Source organism: Myotis nattereri (genome assembly GCF_964212035.1).
Source record: "Myotis nattereri genome assembly, chromosome: X".
Lineage (NCBI taxonomy): Eukaryota > Metazoa > Chordata > Mammalia > Chiroptera > Vespertilionidae > Myotis > Myotis nattereri.
Genome location: NC_138078.1, coordinates 146,590,377 through 146,613,629, shown reverse-complemented (window position 1 = coordinate 146,613,629; position 23,253 = coordinate 146,590,377). Strand labels below are relative to the sequence as shown.

Here is a 23,253-nt window from a genome sequence, read left to right as displayed (position 1 = left end):
AGAGAAGTTGGGGTGCTTCACTGGGCTGAAAAAAAGTTTAACTACATCAGAAAGCAGGTCTAAGTAAGCACGTTTATTCTATATCTATAAAAAGCTAAATTGACTTGTGTATGTGCGATACATATAAAGTTCTCACTGGTGCCAATCGCACACGTGTGTTTCGATCTGTCACTGTCAAGTGTGAATTTGGTTGACACTTCTATTATAGAGAAAGGGCGAGTAGTGATATTAAAATATTTCTTCTAATTGATTTCCTTTCAATGTGCAGGAATGTGTGCACCAGGATACTAGTTATCAATAACATTGTACCAATGGAACATGTGTCCTAGACACTCTCTCTTCTCCATGACTCTCATCCTTCAGTAATAATGACTAAGTTCCACCTCAATACACTTCCTGATCAGGGCTTTAGTAGCAAGAAAAGGCATTTATTTGCCCAGCTCAGGTGACAAATTGATAGATATGAGGACATGAGGAAATGAAACTATGGGTGCAAGACCCCCAGCAGGAATGACTCTTGTGGGTATTCCAGGTACAGAAAGAAGATCACAGAACCCAGGGATGGCAGCAACAGCAGCTTTTGCAGTCAGTGCAAGTGGCAATGTGCAGGGAGATAAGTATCTGACAGGAGTTGGGGATAGGAACTGCTGTGTCTAAATTCCTACATAGGGGCTCTGTAAGTTGGGGGCTGATCGTATATCACATATGTTCAACATCTTCAGTCTTGGAGACACCTATTTTTCCCCAAAGGAGAAAATTAAGTTTAGAGAGGTTACTCCAAAAATTCCAAGCCAGCAGTTGGGGGAAAAAATAAAATAAATTAAATCTGATGTTTTAGAGTCTGATTTTGACGCTATTCATTAAGTGCCACTTCCTTCTTCTATGATACAAATTCCTTCTCTGTCTTCTTTGTATAAACATATGTACTCCTTGAAATCAAGGCTTCTGTCCTCTCTTTCATCTCCCTTAGAACACTTTTCCCAAGGCAGGTCTGAGCTAGGAGCAGGGCTAGAGGAAATTCTAAATCAATAGTAATAGGTGAAGTGTGTCCCTCCCAAATGTATTATGTGGCTGTTCCAGATGCTCATATAGAGGGCTTGTGAAGGTATGGCTTGGCAGCAGTATAGAAAGATACCTCCACTAAAAGGCTTTGCTTGACATAGGATCAGTGATGGTGAACCTTTTGAGCTCGGCGTGTCAGCATTTTGAAAAACCCTAACTTAACTCTGGTGCCGTGTCACATATAGAAATTTTTTGATATTTGTAACCATAATATAAAAAAGATTTATATTTTTGATATTTATTTTATATATTTAAATGCCATTTAACAAAGAAAAATCAACCAAAAAAATGAGTTCGCGTGTCACCTCTGACACGCGTCATAGGTTCGCCATCACTGCATAGGATCTTCATATGGCATGGACTCCAGAAAAAGACAAATTTGTCTTCAGCAGTAATTTTTTTTTTCAAGAATGATCCTATTCAACTTTGGTCAGACTCTCCTCAGTTATGGTACTCAGCTGTGGGCTCCATAACTCAAGAGGAACATAGATAGGCTAGTGTATCCAGAGTGGGAGGAAGAAACAGAAGAGGAGACTGGATCTCAACAGCTGAAAGATCTGTGCCTCATTAGCATAGAAAAGTGAAACAAGAGGATACAGTCTTTGTCTTTGGACCTCTCAAAGGCTTTCCTAAGACAGAGAAAGCACCCTTGTTCTGCCTGGCCCCAGAAAGTAGTGCTAGGACCTATAGATGATAGTTAGAGGGAGAATGATTGCAGCTCAACTTAAGAAAAAGCTGTCCACAGACAAAACTTTCTAACAGTGAGATGGACTAACTAATATGGGAGTAATCTCCCTAATGACCACAGGAGAATAAGCTCGGGACTACTGCATAGGAGGCTCATGGATTGGTTAAGACTAAGACCCGATGACTTCCAAAAGGCCCTCATCATCTGAGAATCTGTGATTCTAGGTCTCCTTCAAGAACAGCATTAGGTTAACAGTCCTGCTTTGAGTCTGCTTTGGTGTGTGTGTGTGTGTGTGTGTGTGTGTGTGTGTGTAGGGGGGTAGTGAGAGCACCTTTCACTTAATCTCTGCTGTTCTTCATTAACTTTTCTCAGATGGGTCAGCATCTTTCCCCAAACTCCCCCTGCTTCTGAAGAAGCCTAACTATAAAAACTGTGATGTTCCCTCCAGATAATCACTCCATTAACACCAATCTCAAGTCTGTTTAAAAATATCTTGGGAGGGGGGATGGAAAGAGCAAGGGGATAAATAATTTTAATTTTTAAGGGACAACACTTAAGTGTCTTCCCAGCTGGAGTTGAATTATTTTGTTTGTCTGAAGCTTAGATGATGGAAAACCCTCTAATAGACTTCACCTTTTTCACTTCAGGGAGCACACATGTGGATCTCAATAGGGTACCAGGTATATTGTGACAGTCCAGCAGGCCCAAAAGTAGTGTGTACCCAAAGCTCAGCCAAAGTTTATTAGATATACCACCTGCCCTTCTTGTTCTACCTTCCTTCAACCTTCTTTCTATATCTCTGGATTATTTCCTACCTTGTGTCCCCAAATGCCTACTATTTTCTGGGAGAGGATGGCAGTTGAGGAACTGAAGCAGTAGACATCTTTGCTGATTCTAAAGGCAGAGCTGAGGAGATGAGTCATGTAAGTAACCATGCTGGACTAAGCTCCCAAGAAGCACACCCCATGAAGGTCCCATTGTGAATGCCAAGCCCAGTCTGAAACACAGCTAAAAATGTTTCACAGGAACTATGCTTTTTTCATATAACAGGTCCTCTTCACCCAACAAGAACTCAAACTTGCAGCCAAATTTACTGCCAACCACAAGAGAGCCTTAATCTGGCTTTACCAATGTCCTCTTGAAATATCAACTGCGTCTTTGTGTGCTTCTAGAAATATGCTCACAGTGGGGATGAGGAGGGGCTAACAGCAACTTAAAGAGAATGCCCTGCCATCTTCCTAGGCAAAGAGTATTAGAGTTTGCCCAATTCATTCTCACATCATCTTTGATGATAAAAATCAGGCATGTATGCCTAACCCCATTTTGCAAATAGAGACTTGGGTCTAGAAAGGGTAAAATGATATCATGACATCAGTGCACATTACATGGAGGAAGTGAAGCTTCTTTCTCCTCCAGGCTATTGCTCCACTCTGCCTAACTTAGTTCCAGGGAAGTCACTAGCCCCCACTTCTTTCACTGTACCAAATGGAGACTGCTGCTAAAAATGGGCCAAGAAAAGGGCAAATATGTAGGGTGAGCCTGTTTTCTGCCCCATCTGAACCTCCCACACCCAATTTTCTTCCTCCTTTTCCTGCATCTCCACACTGGTCTCCACCCTTTCTTTTCTCCACCTTAGCCAACCTCACGGCACATTAGCAATAACAAAATGAGTATAGGAACCTTATGCTATGCTACAGCTCAGGCTCTCTCTGGGCAGGGGAGAAGAGAGAGAGAGAGAGAGAGAGAGAGAGAGAGAGAGAGAGAGAGAGAGAGAGAGAGAGAGAGAGAATGAGAATATGATAAAATTTGAATCACTGAGGGCTCTAAGAGGCCCTATTTTAAAAATATATATATTTATCTTTATTGTTGAGGGTATTACAGATGTCCCCATTTCCACCCTTTGTCTCCCTCTATCTGGTTCCCACCCCACCCCAGTAAAGTCAGATTAAGGCTCTCTTGTGGTTGGCAGTAAATTTGGCTGCATGTTTGAGTCCTTGGGTGCAGAGGCCCTGTTATATGAAAAAGTATAGTTCCTGTGAAACATTTTTAGCTGTGTTCAGGCTGGGCTTGACATTCACAATGGGACCTTCATGGGGTGTGCTTCTTGGGAGTTAGTCCTTCACCACACTAAAAGGCCCCATGTGATGCAGAATAATTACTTCCAGAACCTTGGAAAGGTCACCCATCCCCAAAGATGATCTTTTCCAGCACAGGGAGCCAACTTCATAGATGGCTGTCTATACTGTAGAGGGGGACCCCTAAATAGCAAAACAGACAATTCTGTTTAGAAAAGAATCCCCACTTCATCCAGATAGGCTCCATGGATCAACAAAGTAGTATAAGACATTAACCAAAGGAACTAGTAATACCAAAGTCATAGACTCAGTTCCCTTGTGGGTCATGTTTCAATAGGGAAATTATAAACATCTCTAACACTTCAGATAATCAATAGTAACTTCTAAAAAACATTTCCTCTTTTTTTGTCACTTGATTATCAGGAGGAAACTATAGTAATCACCATAACTTTGGGCAGTTGAATTCCCCACATTCAGGAAAATCACAGGAGTTGGTAGGAATTGATAATTTCCCCCACCTGATTATTTCCTGGTCCAAACGTTTTTCCCATGACAAATATGAGGTAGACTTTCACACTACATGCACTCTTTTCCCACTAGTCACCTTTTCTCAAATCCATCCACTCTCAAGATTACGCCACATTTTCCACAAGCTATCTCCAAGCATGTATGCCATACCATCCATACACAAATCATTTTTGAGATTCTTTCCCCATGATACCAAAGGAGGTTCTCCATTTTCAACCATGATTCTTGTACTTTACCTCTGTCTCTGCCAACCTGAGATTATCACACGTGGTTTAGAATCGTCAAAATAGTTCTCTCCTACTCCCTGAGCCGAGATTCCATCAGGGAGTGTCTACAACCCAGTCCTGGCCCATTGTGGAACCATGAGCTGGCATAGAAAGGGTCACTGGGGTGGGAGGTTGCCAAAACTGGATACATACCTGAATGTCATTGCCTTATGCCCCTTCACAAACTACAGTACTACCAGAAGATAAACTTAGTCAAGTCACTCAGTGCATTCTGGCCTCAGTTTTTCCATCAGTTTCTCCACAATCTTCCCTGACTTCCTCATAGGGGGCCTGTAAAATGCTAATAAAATAAGGGATGTGGAAACACACTATAAAAGTAACCCTGTGTGAAAGTGGAACAAAGCATCATCTTCCTCAGTCTGAAACCCTTCTGAGGAGCAAAGGGCCTGAGCTAGCATAAAGGATTGGCTACTAGACCATCATCGTCTTATTTAAAAACCACCCACGTGAAACTCATTGTAGACATGTGGCACTTAAGTTCATGGAGGACAAGTGAAGTATGAAGAATCCCAGAGCTAGTGAGTAGCAAATCAAGGATTAGAACCCAAATTTTTGATCTACCAATGTGATTCTCTTTCTATGCCCTTCCATTCCATCACCACCAGTGTGTTCATACTGAAGCTATTTTCAAGAAGAAAGCTATATTGTTCTGAAGCTTAAGGGGAATGAAATGTGCCATAAGGTGTCTTGGCAAGAAAAAAAAATAGGCAACCACTGCACTTGAAAAGAATACTATGGCCCCTTTATATATTGTTGGGGCTAACCAGATTATATATAGCTGGCTTTTATTGTAAGGAGCCAGGCTATTTGGGAGGGATGGGAGAAATTATTTTACCCCCTATATCTCCAAATGTGTGTAATAATGAGGCTTCATATAATAGGGGTCACCTGTACATTCAATGGAAAGGGAATCATTTAAAAGGCACCCTGCCTCTCAACACACGAGTCACTTCCTCAGCAGCTTGGCCAAGGAAACCCTCATCTACCCGCAAATAATCCCCCAGCCAGACCACAAATTGCTGGCTGCCCCATACTTAGTAACACCCCCTGCCATGCTAGCGCTGGCTCACAAAACAATCCAGCAGCTTGGCAGCAAGCACTCTCTGGGGTACTTCTCAGGAAGGGTCACCCTGGGCAGAGGTCAAAAGTGACCTCTCCCAGGCAGGTTGTTTAGGCAGAGAGTGGAAATTCTGTGGGTGGTGTAAGGAGAAAGAGAGGAACTGGCAGATCATGGAGGGCTACATAGCCAGTTGTGACCTTGATGGAAAAGGAGGGTGGGGGCTGATTAGAAGACATCCTGAAGGCCAGGATTCCCTTCTCCAAAGGGGTTGTTTGACAGTGTTTTTGTTTAAAGAAAAGCATATTACTCCCTCCAGAGACTATTGGAAGGGAAGTGCCTTAGGAGGGGGTATGACAGTGGGTTACAAAGGCATCTCAGGCTGGTTAGAAATACAGGACTAGTACAGAGGAAGAGAGTGTTGGATGAAGATCTGGACTAGTTATTGGTGTCAGGGGAGGCTAAAGATCCCAGGTTTCCCTGGCAGCTCCTCAAAAATTTGCCTCAGCATACCTCAGACTGCTCAAGCTGATTGGTACACCCTATGACAACACCATAGGGTTGTTAAAAGTGTGGGTGGGCCCCAAGGCCTTAAGGACCCCTACTCTAGAAATTAACCAGCAGCTCCAATGCAAGGCAAAAACAGCACAGGTTAGGGGGCACTTGCCCCCTACTGAGACATGACCCAGATTAAAGAGCCAAAGAAGAAGTGACATTTGTTCCCTGCTGAGAAGCCACATCTTTCTATCTCCAGCCCAAACCCACATCTACAACCTCGACTGCAATTTCAGCGGGTTGGAAAGGCTTTTCAGGTTGAAGCATTTAAGAGAAATAAAAACAAAACAAAAAAACAACAACAACAAAACAAAAATGGGATCAAGTACATGAAGTTCCTTTACTTGGCAATCTGGCACCTCAAGGTGAGTTGTCCTACAAATCTCTCTTCCCAGTAATAGCCCCAGAGGCCCCCACCCTCAGGCCTACCGGGAATGGTTAGTTTTGCGGGTTCTGGGGCACTTGGGAGGGCTCCTCTCCCTGGTCCTCAGCTGTGACTTGGCTTCCAGCAGATCACAGCCTCCTAAAACAAACAAACCCTGGCGGCAGCGGCGGCAGCTCCAGCACAGCTGCGCTCCATGGCGCAAAAGTTTCCTCCACACTCCTCAACGTGCAGGAAATCTCGCCGGCGCTGGGACAGGACTCGGGAGGGAGGGAAAGGCCAAACCTAAGCGGCGGCGGCAGCAACGCCCCACGAGTTGAATGGATGTGCGCGCGTCCGGCTGTGGGAAGTGAGGCTGACGAGAGTCACCGATGCCTCATCTCCGTTCCCACACCAGACCCTAGCCCTGCAACCTGCCCCGACAGGATGGCCCACTGGTCGACCAAGGGCCACCGCGGCTGAGAAAGCTGCCAAGCCGCCTTGCCAGTCCCTTTAGCCGCTCGCTGTCCCGCAGGGGCGCGGGAACTTTTAAGGAGAAACCCCCATCAGCCACCACTTCCTCTAGTCAAAGTGAGGGGAGCAGCCGCCCCCGACGTGGGGGAGCAAAAGAACCTCCCGAGTGTGTCTGCGTGCAGCGCTCTAGCCTGGGGCCAGTCGTGGGCTCACCCGTGCTCCCGCCACACTCAGGGGTTGTCTGTGCCCGGGCTGGTGGCAAAAGCTCTCCGTGCTGCTAATGAGCCACAGGGGGGCTTTCACCCCTCAGGCCGAGCCAACTTTCAAAGTTGGTCTGAGGGCCCCGTTCTGCAGCCTGTACACCCGTTTGCCCATTCAAAGTTGGGCACCGCTGGGGCAGAGCCGCCCGTTCTTACCTTCGACACCGTGAGCGGTTCGCAGTGTTCCAGACCCCCTTTAAGGGTGAAGCCCCAGGGCGCCCCCCCTTGCAGCTGCACAGGGACGTACTGGAAGGACCCAGGCCGGTTCTCCATCCTCCGCTCGGCTCAGGCGCCGCGGGGCTCCTTTTCCGCGGGGGCTACGTTGCCTCCGCCCCCAGCAGCTCCGCCACCATTGCCCTCCAGCGCTACGCCACCCCGCACCGCCCTGCTCCGCCTACTCTCCCGGCTGGAGACGCTCGGCCGCGAGCGAGCGCAAGGAGGAAATGACACGGAGCTGGAGAAAGGGGGAGAGAGGGGGGGAAAGGAGAAGGAAAAAAAAAAGAAAAGAAAAGAAAGAAGGAGAGGCGGAGGGCTAGCGTGTAATGGACAAGAAAACGGAGCAATAGGGAGGGGCAGTCACTGAGACCTCGCCTATAGGATCACTGGGAAGTGGGAGCAAGGCGAGGCCTCACATCAATTGTTACATTGTTTCATTCAAGCTGGCCCCCACTTTGGTCCTCCTCCTAACTGCTGGGTTCCCCGCCCCTCCAGCCAGTCGTTAGTGTAGATGGCCCGCGTGGCCGAGTGGGCTGAAACCCTGGTTTCCCGATTAGCACGTTCTTGTTCCTCTGACTGCCTTTTTCTTCTGAAGGTCCCCAAGAACCGGTTCCTAGGAGGGTTACAAGACTGCTAATTTGTGGATCTTGCCTAGAGGGATGGAAAGTAAAGCAAGCAGGCCAGCCAACACAGTGGGGCTGTGTGTGTAGGCTGCTCTATGCGTATGCGCTAGGTGTGTAGGGTCATTATGAAACATTGCCCTGGAGCATAGTTTAAATAAAGAAGCACTTTGAGGATGCCCCTTGCTCGGGCTCAGCCGCACCCGGCTCAGTGCTGGCGTGTATGGGTAGCACTGTGCTTGTGTATGTTCCAGTCATCTGGAGTTCCTGGCACGGCCTTGCACTTGCCCCACTGAGATGACCAAGCCAGGAATCAGCAAACTTTATGACTAGCAGTATTGTTTCCACTCCTAAACAAACCTACAGGAAAGAGCATCCATTGATAAGCTGGCCAATTAACAATGTTGTGCCTTTTGGAACAATCAGCTTTTAGGCAGGGCCCAGAACATCTCTGCTCATCTGTTCACACTGGGCTTGTAGACCAGGGGCCCCCAAACACACACACACACACACACACACACACACACACACACACAGTATTAGTCTCAAAACGTGTATTTGTTACTAAATCTTATGCTGACTTCTCATTCTTGACCTGGGCAGGTTACCATTCCTTTCTGAGGTGTCGTTTCTGGAGCCACTTGCAGGCAGTGAGTTTTTAAAGGTCTTCACACTAGCAGGGAAAGTTTTGACAACTCATTTGTGACTCAACAGGATGTTTCCACTCTCTCCTTCCTCCAGCCTCTTGCCCTCTTCTTGTGCAGCATCTTCTTCATTGCCAAGGAACACACTGTGGCACCCTTCCTTCCACAGACAGCTTTCTGCAGGCAAGGTTTCCACTCTCTGCTTCTATTCTCTTACCTGTCACTGCCTCTTCAACACACTTTGGCCTGCATTGTGCTCCAGCAGGCCATTGAAACTTCTCTCACAGGCAATCCCTCTCCCAATCCTTCTCAGCCTTCTGGACTGTCTGCATTATATGATGTTGACCTGACTTTTCTTAAATAAAATGGCAGTTTAGGTGTCTATAGCCCACTTTTTAAAAGTCCTCTGAGATGAATCAAATGGAAAATCACCTTCAGAGTTTTAGACCTGCAAAAATAATTTTGATCATGATCATTTTTTTCATTTCCCCTACTAGAAAGCAGAAATTTTGAGAAAATAGCATCTCAGTTTGTTGATTCTTAATTGTGTGTCAACCTATTACATAACATTCATTTGCTCTGTCCCATCTTGAAACTCAGTCCCCCCCCCCTTTTTTGGGATAAGACTCCTAGCTCTATGATTGTCACTTGGTAGAACTCAGCATGTTTCAGTCTCAGCATATTAAAATCTGTAAAGTTCAGTTCACAGGATATGCAGTCATCACTCAAGGTCTACTAGAATTATGTGTCTAGACTAGAGGAAAGAGATTTAGAAGCAGTAGTCATACATGTGAGCCCTGGCCTTGTCACCAACTAAATTAGTGACCTTGGACAAATCACTGAACTGTTTTCAGTCCCCTTTTGTTCATCTGTAAATTTCAGCTAATAAGCCCCAACCTCCCTACCACCCAGGCCTGTTGAAGACTAAAATGAAATAATACATATGAAAACACTTTGAAAAGGAATAAGTAAAAATCCTCACAACCGTATTATGAAAGTAAACCAATCTATTTTCATTCTAAAACTAACTCCATGCTGGTGTCTTGATGCACTCTTTGGTTTGTCCTTTACCTCTCTTCAGCAGAAGAACATAAATTACCTAACCCCTGGTGCAAACAGCACACAAGTACTAGCAGACATTTTAAATAGCGGATGGCTAGATAATGTTGCTTGTTTACTGATAAAAATCACTGCTAGTAGCAGGGATCTCATTCTTCCCTAGAAGCACAGCTAGTGGGAGCATGATTCATCACTTATGTAGGGTACTGTATAGAACGTGAGGAGTCTGGATTCTAAGCTGGATTTGCCATTAAATGCTGTGTGATATTAAGCAGATCTTTCCCCCTTTCTGTAAATTGAAGAACTTGAGCTATTTGATTTCTTAAATTCCTCTACAGTTTGCAAATTCTGTGACTATTTCCTGGCAAGTGTCTAAACATGGTAGATGTGCAAACAAAGGCTTGATGATGGAGTTGAACCAGGTGAAATTAAATCAGTGGAGAGGAGGCCATGGGTATATTTGTGTGTGTCCAGCAAACATAATTAATTCACCTAAAGTATGTGAAATTGCCTGTGGGGAAAAAGGTAGGAAGTGTAGTAAGCAGGTAGAAATAGGAAACTCCATATCAAGAGAGAGGTGGTCATTAATAATATACTTTTGGATTATAGTTGAAGCCGTTTGGAGAGGATCATCTCATTCAGGGATATCAGAATGATATGAAAATGGGGATGTAGATAGAAGCTTAGATTATGCTAATATTAAAAGTTAAGAAGGATCACAAAGGGTTTTTTAAAAGGAGCAAACAGAGTAGGTGGGCAAAAGGCCAATCAGCAGAAACAGGGAAAGAGAAATTAAAAACAGGTTGTTTACTTCTACCTCATTAAAAAAAAAACACATCCTCACAAAGAGTCTATTATTCATTAGGACTATCAACGGGTTTACCTTTTGGGAAGAAAGAACATTGAACTATCAGTGCTTCTCTGAACTTTAAAGAAAACTTAATTAGATGGACCCTTTGTAAACTCAAATATTCCTCATAGCAGTGTCTTGAGCGCCTCTCTGAATTAAGGACTCTAGTGAGAGTCTAATGAAAGCTATACAATCTCACCTCTAGAAGGCCTCACAGAATCTTCCAATGTTATATACAGTTTGGTCTGAGGCTTATAGAACCCTAACTTCAGAATCCTTACTCTAGTAAAAAAAAAAAAATACATTTTTTTAATTTGGTAAAAAAAATAACAGATAACATGAAATCTATTCTCTTAAAATTTTAAGTTTACAGCACAGTATTATTAACTATATGCACAATGTGCTCCAGCAGGTCTCTAGAACTTTTCCAACTTGCATGACTGAAACTTTATACACCTTGAACAGCAATACTCATTTCTACATCTCCCCAGCCTCTGGCAACTACCGTTCTACTTTTGCTTCTATGAATTTGACTACTTTAGATACCTCATATAAGTGAAATCATGCCATATTTGTCCTTTTAGACTAGCTTATTTTACTTAGTGTAACATTCTCAAGTTTTATCTGTTGTAGCATAACAATATTTCCTTTTTTTTAAAAGACTGAATAATATTTCATTGTGTGTATATACCATTTTTTCTCTATTCATTCATTGATCAATGGGCATTTAGTTTGTTCCCACCTCTTGGCTTATGTGAATAATGATGCAATGAACACAGTAGTGCAGATATCTCTTCTAGATCCTGATTTAAATTCTTTTGGATAAATACCCTGATGAGTATTGATGGAATACGGTAGTTCTATTTTTAATTTTTTGAGTAACCTCCATACTGTTTTTCATACTGGCTACACTATCTTACATTTACACCAATAAGGATTCCAATTTTTCAACTTCTTTGCCAACACTTGTTAATATGGATTTCTGTGTTTTTTTAAATATACAATGGCCATTCTAACAGGTGTGATATGACATGCATTGCATTTGCCTGATTATTACTTATGCTAAGCATCTTTTCATAAACCAGTTGGACATTTGTATGTGTTCTTCAGAAAAATGCTTATTCAAATTCTTTGACCATTTTTAAATCAAGTTATTTGCTTTTGGGAGATATTAAATATTTTTCCATTCTCTAGGTTGCTTTTGCCTTTTCTTCTTCTTCTCCTTTTGTCCTTGCAAAAGCTTTTTAGTTTAATGTAATCCCACTTATATTTATTTTTGCTTTTTTTGTCTGTGCTTTTGTTGTTATATCCAAGAAATCATTGCTAAGACCAATGCCATGAAGTTTTCCCCCTATGTTTTTCTTCTAGGAGTTTTACAATTTCAGGTCTTATATTTAAGCCTTTAATTCATTTTTAGTTCATTTTTATGAGTGGTGTAATATAGGGATCCAGTTTCATTCTTTTGCATGTGGATATACAGTTTTCCCAGCACCATTTATTGAACAGACTATCTGTTCCCCATTGTGTGTTCCCCTTGTCAAAGATTAGGTGACAACATATGCTTGGGTTTATTTCTGAGCTCTCTATTCTCTTCCATTGGTCTACATATCCGTTTCCATACCAATATCATACTGTTTTGATTACTATAGCTTTGTAAAATAGTTCAAAATCAGGAAGTATAATGCTTCCAGCTTTGTTTTTCTTTTTCAAGATTTATTTGGCTATTTGGGAGTTTTTGCATTTCCATGTCAATTTTGGGATTTTTACTTCTGTGAAAAATGCCATTGGAATTTTGATAGGGATTGCATTGAATCTGTAGGTCACTTTGAGTAGTATGGTCATAACATTTGTTCTTTTAAAGAGCTTACATATTTATTGAAACAATGTTTCAACAGAACAATATTCATTCAGTGAGTTAAATTTGCCCTAGATTGAGAAACAATTGCTAAATGCTAGGCACTATGCAAGGCACTTTCCATACATTATTGGCAATGATTACAATGACCCTGAAAAGTGGTATAATTAACTTATTCCAATTGAGGAGACTGAGCCAAGAAGTGGGAAAACCAGGATTTCAAAGCAGGGACGCTGGAAAAGCATTCATGATAACTTGATTAATCATGTCTCTGTCATACTCTCCTTTTTAAGCAGCGGTGGGAATGGATTGGAGTCCTCCATTCTGTTCTCTCCGTGTTTCCATTTGGGAGTACTTCTGTTAGAATAACTCTCTTGGCTTCTTTCCCCACTCCTGGATCAGTTGGTAATTCTGTCTAGTTAAATGAGGAAAGTATTAGAAAGCTTATTATGGCTTTCTATATATCCATGTCCTCCAATCTAGTTTTTAACAGTAATAAACAGATATTTTTAAATGTATTTTTATTGATTTTTAGAGAGAGAGGAAGGGAGAGGGATAAAGAGATAGAAACATCAATGAGAGAGGAAGTCATTGATTAGCTACCTCCTGCATGGCCTCCACTGGGGATTGAGCCTGCAACCTGGGCATGTGCCCTGACTAAGAATCGAACCAGGGATCTCTTGGTTCCTGGGTCGATGCTCAATTGCTGAGCCACACCAGCCAGGCTAAACAGATATTTTTTTCATCTCCGCCTTTCTGCTTCTTGTGTCTCTCAATTGGTCCTGAACCTGGGAGTGGATGAGAAGGGTGTTATTATTTATCACTACTCCCCAAATATATCTACCCAACCCATGTCTACACAGTGTGTGTGTCCATTTATCTGTTCATTATTGTCTTCTGAATGTCTGTATGGGCCTGTTCTGAATGCAACTTGGATTGCCAAAGTGCCTCTATGTGTGTACATCTATGTAACAGAAAGTATGTGTGGGTGTTAGGTCCAAGCTCCATTTGGTCCTCAGGCAGGGATTGATCTTGGTATGTGTTGGGGAGAGGGGAAGAGAGAATGAAGATATATTCCTTGAATTTAGCTTTGAGGGCCTCCTTTCCTTATAATAATTCTTGCCCTTATCCCTTAGAAGCAGGCTCTACCTCAAAAGACTGCTTAATTTTATTTCTCTTTCCTTCCATTCTGGAGCCTCAGACATTTCCAGTCTGTGAGCTAGTAGCCATAATTTCAGAAACCCTTTCTATGCTGGCTCCAAGACTGTTTGCACATTGTTTACAGACTAGGGAAGTTCTCATTTGTCATAGGCAAATGATCATATTAGAGAAATCTATCTTGCATTTTGTGATTGTTATCTAGTGTTCTATGACACATACATCTAAGCTACCTGGTGAGTTTTATCAAGTCATCTTCTTAATTTCATCAGTCCTGTGGGAAAAATAAGGTAAGAGTCACAATTAGAGTCATCATTTTATAGGTAAAACCAAAGGCTGAATAAATTCATTGCTTTTCTAATTGTCCCTCCATGCTTCTTTGGAAAATCAAGTGTTGGTGGGCCCAGAGTGTTCCTGGGCTAATTGACCCATAGGCACAAGGGAACCCAGAGCAATTTTTTTTAATGAAACAAATTTTGTCACAAATAATATCAATAGGTGTTCATTTTTTATCTCATCAGGTGGATCTATTGGACTAATCTACATGGATTTCTAGGGCCCTGTTCTCTCCTTTCCCATATATCCCCACCCTGCCCAGTAATTACCCTGGCTCTTCTGGATGTTTCTCACGGAGGAGAGATCTGGGGCAATGATAATTATCACTGGAGAGGGAAAAAAGTGTAATGTTCCAGGTATTATTCATATATAGATTACATGAAAATAATAGCAAGTTCCTGCCTCCCATCTAGCTATACACCTAAGGGTGTATGTAGTGGGGGTAGGGTGGAGCAAAGGGCAATTTAAGTAGACTATAGTACTAAAGAGTCTTATTCCTGGGGAATTTTGCCTAGGGCTAGGGAAAGACATGGTTGAAGCCTGTTTCTTTTGAGTTAAAATTAGTATAACATTATTTTACAAAATACTATAGCTGGGCAGTATTTTTATTAAATCAATCCTCGTAAGTACATGCTACTAGAGAAAGTTGGAGTTTCCGTTTCTCCTTGGGCAGTTTCATAAAGAATCCTTCCATTGCCAATGTATCCCATTTGGGCCATCCTATGCTTTTATTCACTCAGAAAAATACCAACTCTCTCATGGAATCTCAGAATCTTTGCTAGGCTTGGTATTGTGTTTGAGACTATAGATTTAGAGCCTCTTCATCCTTCTTGAGCTGATAAATATAGACAGTCTCTCTCTCTCTCTCTCTCTCTCTCTCTCTCTCTCTCTCTCTCTCTCTCTGTGTGTGTGTGTGTGTGTGTGTGTGTGTGTGTGTGTGTGTAAGAGGCTTCCATCTGTGGTGGCTGGTGCTCTCTGGGAAGGCCTGTTGGAGCAGGAGTTGGTTTGTTTGTGTTCTAAACTCACACGAATGTCAGCCCAATTAGAAACCTTCAGTTTGTCCTTGGGGCAATCATTCATGTGGTACAGGTTCAGCTGAGTTGTGATGAATGTTTGTCATTGCTCTAGAGGAGTTTCAGCCAGGGATTGACTCCTTCATATCATGGATGTGAAAATAAGATGAACTGGTCAGATCCACTATGTGGGTTTGAAGATGACCTCTACTTAGGACCCAGCTTGGACAGGGACTACCCCTTGCTTTGAACTGTTAGCCAATCTTCTCAACTTCTCAAATGCTATTTTCTGTGAGTTGTTCATCATTCCTTGGTCATTAATAAAATGCATTTTTGGTGAATATTAAGTTCTTACCTCAACTCTTCTAGCTATGAAAAGAAAAAAATTCGCAAGCACATACATACAAAACCCAGCCCTTTTACTTTCAAAAAGTTTCCATCATTTTGCAGAAAAGGTACACTAATTCAATGGGCATTTGAGTACAACAAAGTCCCCACTACATTTTGATGAAGCTCTGGAGAAGTACATAGTTGCAGGCAATATATATATAATTTCCTTCTTTTCTTTCTCTGATACTTTATTTTTACTCTGGACTAAGTAGAAATGAACCCTGTCTATGAAACATTGGCTGAAGAGGAAGTTGTTTTCTTTTGGCTTGAATCTAGAATAATCTAGTCCAAAGAGGAAAGACAAAGACAACTGCCTTTGTCTAGGAGTGTCAGCTGGGCTTCTGCAAAGGATTACTTACTCCAAATATTTTCTTCAAGGGAAGTGGTCCCATGTGTCTAGATGTGTACACATCATACACCCATGTAGATTCATGAACAAAGTCATACATAAGGACTTATGTTCAAATTCGAGGATGCCTGGCTCATATTTTTTTTGAGAGTTTGACAGCTCAGATTGCTAAAGAAAGAGGTTCCTGAATTCTGAAACAGCTGTCAGCAACCTGACAATACTTAATGTTCTAATACATAGGGCAGTTATAATGGTGTTTTTTCCCCACTGGTTTAGATTAAACTTCAGACACCTGGATATCATACTTAATTCCTCTTTTTTCCCCCCAACATCACTGGCATTCACTTACTCACCAAGCTCTGTCATTTCTAGCCCTAAAATAGCTCTCAAATCCATCCACTTATCTCCATGCCCACTGCCACTTCATCATCATCTCACACCTAGACCATTGGAACAGCTTTCTAACTGAGCTCCCTGATGCCTGCTGTTCTCCCCAGATGACTCTAATCCATTCTTTACTTTGCAGCATTTTGAAGCTGGGGAACTCTTCCTCTGTCTATTTTTTTTTTCAATGGTTCCGCATTGTTTCCTGAATAAAATCTAAGTCCCTTGACTAAGATCCTTATTATGTGGCTCCTTGCTACATAGCCAGTACTTTTCCCCTGCTACTTCCTAATCACCCCACCCCAAACACTTAGATCTCCAGAAGTACCAAATTATGGGCAGTTACCCCCAAGTACAACCTGTTCTCTTGTATCTCTAGGTCATTTTACAAACATTTCTTTCTACCTGGAATGCCTTCCACTTCACCCTTGTCCATCTGGCAAATCCCTATACTTTCTTCAAATCAGTTTGAAGGTCATACTTGGTACCTCTAAGCTCTTCTTTCTTGATGATTTCACTTCACCCTTTATGTCACTTCATTGTGGCCCTGATCATTTTTTATTGTATTTGTCTCTTTCCCTGGGCTGGCTGTTCCTCATGGAAGATAAGGATTGCCTGACCTAGAGCAGCCAGCAACTAAGACACTACAAAGAGGCTCCTTTAGTGATTTAGAACCCAAAAAGGGTCCTGAGATTGACCAAACCCCAGGCCTAGAAAGATTTCTACTTCGATGTTGTTTAATGGTACATGTTACTGGCGAACTAATAACAAAAGGAGAAAAAAATGTAAAAATTTGGCTGAGTTATAGAAAAGGAATATAAAAAATAAAAATTGCCATCTTATGCTCCACATACTGGCCTTTGCCATGCCCTCCTAGCTTTGGTTCTTCCTCCTCTGACTCTCACTCTACCCTCTGGCAACATCATAATACAATATCCCCACCCCCCTCACTTCGTGGTGTATCCTACCTCCATACTTTTACTCATGCTGTCTCTCTACCTAGAGTACATTTCCCTTTGCTTTAGGTAACTTCTACCAATACTTTAAGATGTAGCTCAGGCCTCACTTCTTCCAGGAAGCCTTCCCTACTTAACCAGCATATCAGTGAATATGTGCCCACGCATGGAGAGAGAGAGGGAGAGAGAGAGAGAGAGAGAGAGAGAGAGAGAGAGAGAGAGAGAGAGAGAGAAGAGAGAGAGAGGAGATATTTTGCTAACAAGTGATAAAAATACAACACATATAAGCTTAAGCCAAAAGAAATGGGTTAATGATACTAATTGAAAAATTGCAGGGGTAATTTTAGGCATAGCTAGACCCAGGTGCTCAAATGATGTCACCAGCAATCTGTTTCTATTTGTTGGCCCTGATCTCCTCTATGTTGACTCAGTTCTTAGGCAGGCTCTCCTTGCATGATGGCCAAGATATCCACCAAGAGCTACAGATTTGCATCTTACCACCTAGCAACCCCAGTAGAAACATGTTCTCAATGGTTCCAGCAAAAGTTCTAGAATTGAGTCTATCGCTAAACTAATAACAATGGCCAGAGAAACAGAGTTCTCTAATTATCAATATGTGTTGGTCAGATATATCCAGATAAATAGAACCAATTTTTTTTAATATATTTTATTGATTTTTTACAGAGAGGAAGGGAGAGAGATAGAGAGTTAGAAACATCGATGAGAGAGAGACATCGATCAGCTGCCTCCTGCACATCTCCCACTGGGGATGTGCCCACAACCCAGGTACATGCCCCTGACCGGAATCGAACCCGGGACCCTTCAGTCTGCAGGCCGACGCTCTATCCACTGAGCCAAACCGGTTTCGGCAATAGAACCAATTTTTGTGTGATTTGTTTGTTTATTAATTATAGGAATCACATGATTATGGAGGCTGAGAAATCACATGATCTGCTGCCTGCAAGCTGGAGAACCAGGAAAGCTGGTGGTATAATTCAGTCTGAGTCCAAAGGCCTGAGAACAGGAGTGCCAATGTCTAAAGGACAGGAATAGAGTAAATAGATATCCCAGCTCAAGCAAATTTGCACTTCCTCTGCCATTTTATTATATTCATGCCCCAACAGATTGGATGATGCCCACCAGCATTGGTGAGGGCAATCTTTATTCAGTCTACTGATACAAATGGTAATCTATTCCAGAAACACTCTCCTCTCACAGACATACCCAGAAATAATGTTTTACTAGCTATCAGGGTATCCCTTAGCCCAGTCAAGTAAACATATAAACTTAATCATCCTACTAGAGTTGAGTGATGTACCATCTAAGTGGGATGAGATCTGTTACCAGAAGAAGCCATGTTGGGCAGCAAAAGCCCTATATTTTAACACTTAGTTTTCCTCTTACATTCTCCCATATTCCTTCCCTTTCAATGTCTCTGATCAGACAGTATCGTTTGTATTTGTATATATATATATATATATCCTCTACTAGACAGTGAGTTTCTATGTCTATTTATTGCTATCCCTAGAGATAGTATGGGGGCTTGGCTTCTAGTAGGTATTCTCAATCAATAAAGGATGAATGAATAGCCTTGCTGTGCATTTTGAACAGATGATTAATTACATGGAGCCATACTGAAGGCTAATTCAGGCAAATAGTTTAATTTAATAATTAGACAAATTAAATAACTTGTCTCTAATTTATTTGATTGAATACACAATTATTACTGGGTTGCATGGTAAGAGGCATAAATGGCTCACTCAACATTCCAAAATTATGTAATAAATGTCTTCTATGTGTCCGTCACTATGCTAGAGACTAAGATTATCCTCTATTAATTAGCCCTTTACCATTAATGAAAGTCTGTAGTTTATAGTGTGTAGTGATTGTATGTGTGGGCTCTAGGGCTCTGGGTTTAAATTCTAGCACTTGCATCTACCAGTTTAGTTAACCTTTGATCAGTTACTTATCTACTGTGCCTAGTTTCTTCTTTTGCCCCACCCTGTATTATTTCCTACAATCCTTGCAAAAAGCCTTGTAAGGTAAGTTCTTCTGTTATTATCTTCTTTTACAAGTAGAAGAAGAAACTGAAGGGCAGAGAAGTAAAATAACTTGCCTAAAACCACATAACTAGTAAATGGAAAAGCCAGGTTTCCAACCCAAGCATCCTAGCTCTAGAACTCATGCTATTTACTACCTCTTTGTGTTGCCTATGAGCTCAACCTCTCTGAGCCTCAGATTCCTCATGCATAAAATCACCTTAATTGTGCTCACCTCCTAGGGTTGCTGTGAGGATTAGAAATAAGCCAGGGGAAGCATTTTGCACAATACTGGACATATTGAAAGAGCTTACTGTGTAAGAATTGTTATTATTCTGCTTCTCCATTGTTCCAAGGAGCAGCAGGTCTGGACCTTTCTTCCTTTTTGCCAGTGCTATTTCTTGATTCTAATTATTCTGACTACAAATTAGTTTCTATATGAGGGAGGTACTACTGGGTTAGTTACAGAATGAAGAAAACTTTGATGCCAATGATTTTTCTTAGTTCATCCTCAACTGTGATTCTGCACTTCCTCTGCACTTCAGTATCCTGGCTACATGTGTCACTCTCCAGGTTCCCCAACACTGGCCCAGTCTCTCCCCACTCTCCAGATAATCTTCCCAATGTGGGCTCTTGCCAGGCTGGCCATATTTCCTTCCACCTGTCATCTCATTATGGAAAAATGGACTTGAAAAGGACTGAAACAGCAGCCTGAGGGAGACCCTCATGGACACAAATATACCTGAAAGGGATTTTAAATTGTGGCTAGTTATTTCATTTCCCATTGGTAATTTGTATTTTCCTGCCACCTTCACACTATTTTGAGTATATATCTAATCATAGAAACAATAAGAGTCAAGACTAAACTGAAAACATGGAAAGAAAGATAGCAATTAAAAAATCCATCAGTCAGTGATGAGCTTGCACTGTTATAGCTGAAATCCAAATAGGTCTGATCCTTTGGGAAAGCAATTTGGCAATTTGCATCAAGAACCAAAATTATGTTCCTTGCCCTTTGACACTGCAGTCCCTCTCTGGGAATTGTATCCTAAGGACAGACATCAGCAGAAGGAAAACAAAAGTTGATAGGCATCAATGCAGTTTTACTAACAAGAAAATGGAAATAATCTTAATGTTGATCAACTTAATGTATATTAGGGTCTATTAGCAAATAAAATAGGAATAATGAAAGGTTCATTTTATAATGTTAAATAAATAAAACAAAATATAAGATAGGTATGAGGTAAAATTATCTTTATATGGACACAACTTAGAAAGGATTTTATAAATGAGGACACAACTTAGAAATGAAAATTCTAGCATTAGGATAAGGGGTGGAATTACAGTGTTTTTGATTACTGACTTTAGAAGTTTTAATGTGTTTGGGTAAAGGGTGAGGAGTGGGAAGTAGTTGGAGAAGGAATTTCAAATACCGGCTCCATTAACTCTATTTTCTACTCATCAACTTACAACAGCAATTTTCAACTGGTGTGCTGCAAGACTTTTTTTTTAAAAAAATGTTTTTTCTTGATTTCAGAGAGGAAAGGAGAGAGAAGCATCAATGATGAGAGAGAATCATTAATCGGCTGCCTCCTGCATGCCCCCTACTGGGGTTGAAGCCCAAAACCCTAGAATGTGTCCTTGGCCAGAATCAAACCCAGGACCCTTCAATCCACAGGTCAACACTCTATCTACTGAGCAAACCAGCTAGGGCTGCAAGACTTTTTAAAACATGCAATGTCTGACTTTAATCAGAGCCACTGACCTCTCTTCCCTTAGATTGTCGAATAAAAAACTGACAACAGCCAACAAAACAAAAGCCAGCCAGTGTGAATGAATCAAAATTATACCTATTTTTGGAAGATCAGCAAAATATATATCTGGTGTGCTGCAGAATTTTAGCTATCCTATCTAATAAAGAGGGAATATGCAAATTGACCATCGTGCCATCACAAAGATGGTGGCACCCACAGAAGAGGCGGGGTTTCCATAACACAAGATGGCTGCACCCACAGTGGAGGTGGGGTTTCTGTAACATAAGATGGCTGCACTCACAGTAGAGGCTAAGTTTCCTTAACGAGCCTTAATGAGCAATCAGCAGGGGCCTGAGGCTGTGTGGTGCTGGGCCGGGTCAGGGGACCTCAGGCTGCATCCCCCGCCCATCAGGGCTTGACAGGGGACCTCAAGGTGTGTCCCACACACAGCGCTGGGCTGGGGGCCTCAGGCTACTCCTCCCGCCACAGGCCGGAGGACCTCAGGCTTGATGGGGGATCTCAGGTTGCATCCCCTGCCCAGCAGGGCTTGACAGGAGACCTCATGGTGCACTCCCGCCTGCCTGGTGGGGCTTGACAGGGAGCTCAGACTGTGTCCCCCACCCAGTGGGGCTAGATGGGGGACCTCAAGACATGCCCCTCACCCTGGCCTGGGCTGGAGGACCTCAGGCCATGCCCCCTGTCCGGGGGCCAGGCCAGGGGACCTCAGGCTGTGCCCCCCATCCTGGCGCCAGGCTGGGGGACCTGAGGCTGTGGCCCCCCCACCCAGCGGGGCTTGACAGGGGACCTGAGGCTCTGCCCCCTACCCTGTGGGGCTTGACAGGGGTCCTGAAGCTGCGCCCCCCACCTGGCAGGGTTTGACAAGGGTGGGGCCGACTGGGTCTGGATCTTGCCTAACAGGGGTGGGGCCGGCTGGGTCTGGGTCTCGCACAATTTTGAGGCACCGCAGGTGGGCAGGGACTTGACTCTGGGTCCCGCGGTGCCCCCCAGACTCTGACAGGAGGAAGATTTTCATATACATTTTACTAATTTTCTTTCATCACTGACACTCCTATTATAGAGAAAGGGTAAATAGCAATATTAAAATATTTCCTCTAATTAATCCCCTTTTAATGTGCACAAATTTTGTGTACCAGGCCACTTGCCGGGGTCCAACCCCAGCAGGTCCAGGGGTTCCCAAAGGCGTAGATGGAGTCAGCAAAGAAGGAAGGACACGGAGACAGTGTTCAGTTGATCAGCAGCCTAGCCAGGATCTCCAGCCAAGTTCTGGTCTGGATCTCCAGAGAGGTTCTGCTGCTTATTGTCTTGGCGAAGAAGGAATGACACAGAGGCAGCATTCAGGTGATCATCATAGCCGGGTTCTCTTGTCAGGGTCTCCAGCCAGGTTCTGTAGCCAGTCCTCCAGTGAAGTTCTGTCTAGGATCTCCAGCCAGGTTCTGTGTCCATGTTCTCTTGCTAGGTTCTCCAGGTTCTCCAGCCAGGTTCTGTAGCCATGTTCCCTCGCTAGGTTCTCCAGCCAGGTTCTGTGTCCATGTTCTCTTGCTAGGTTCTCCAGGTTCTCCAGCCAGGTTCTGTAGCCATGTTCCCTCGCTAGGTTCTCCAGCCAGGTTCTGTCCAGGTTCTCCAGCCAGGTTCAGTCACCAGGTTCTAGTCAGGTTCTCTTGCCAATTTCTGTAGTCAGGTTCAGTCCAGTATCTTTTGCCATGTTCTCTCCAGCGACGTTCTTCTGTCTCTAGGTTCTGTGTAGGTTCTGTCTTCTAAGTTCTGTGTCCTGTTGTCTTGTTACATCTGTATTCATACCAGTTGATTCAATCCTATCAATCTCTATTACAAAGGTTAGGGCGTTTCTTATCTCCATTCCAGGGAGTCAAGATTATGTAGCTTAAGCATGATTGTTTGTAGTTAAAGTGATTAATTACCCACCTGGCACTTAGTTAAGAGGTTTTATTCCCTCCCTAACTTCAGGGGAAAATCCCTACCTGGGGAAACAACCTTTCTCAGAGACCTTGGTTAAAACACATAGTGCCAAGAAGGTGAGCAAACATATTAAGAACAGTATGCCATATATGCCAGGTCCCTTGAAACAGCAAGCATGGACCGGCTCCCGGCAGCCACTAGTTAGTTTATATGTGCCATGAGATGAAAATGGTTGAAAATCGCTGTCTTACAAGTAAAGCCAATTAAGTATTCAACTTAGTTTTGTCTTTTAATACAAAGATAGACAGTAGCCCCATTTACTCATCCTAACAGATATACATACACAGT

The 23,253-nt window shown here is 42.8% G+C and overlaps 1 protein-coding gene across 1 annotated transcript in view; it reads right to left on the bottom strand.

The window, feature by feature from the left end:
* SHROOM4 (shroom family member 4) overlaps window positions 1–7,734 on the bottom strand; it is a gene marked incomplete at its 3' end in the record, with an annotated part of 210,624 nt that extends 202,890 nt beyond the window's left edge. Inside the window, exon 1 of the mRNA XM_081081157.1 lies at window positions 7,504–7,734. Within this exon, the coding sequence (XP_080937283.1) occupies window positions 7,504–7,620 (117 nt within the window). The 5' untranslated portion in view covers window positions 7,621–7,734. The remainder of the gene's footprint in view (window positions 1–7,503) is intronic.
* Between the last annotated feature and the right edge of the window lie 15,519 nt (window positions 7,735–23,253).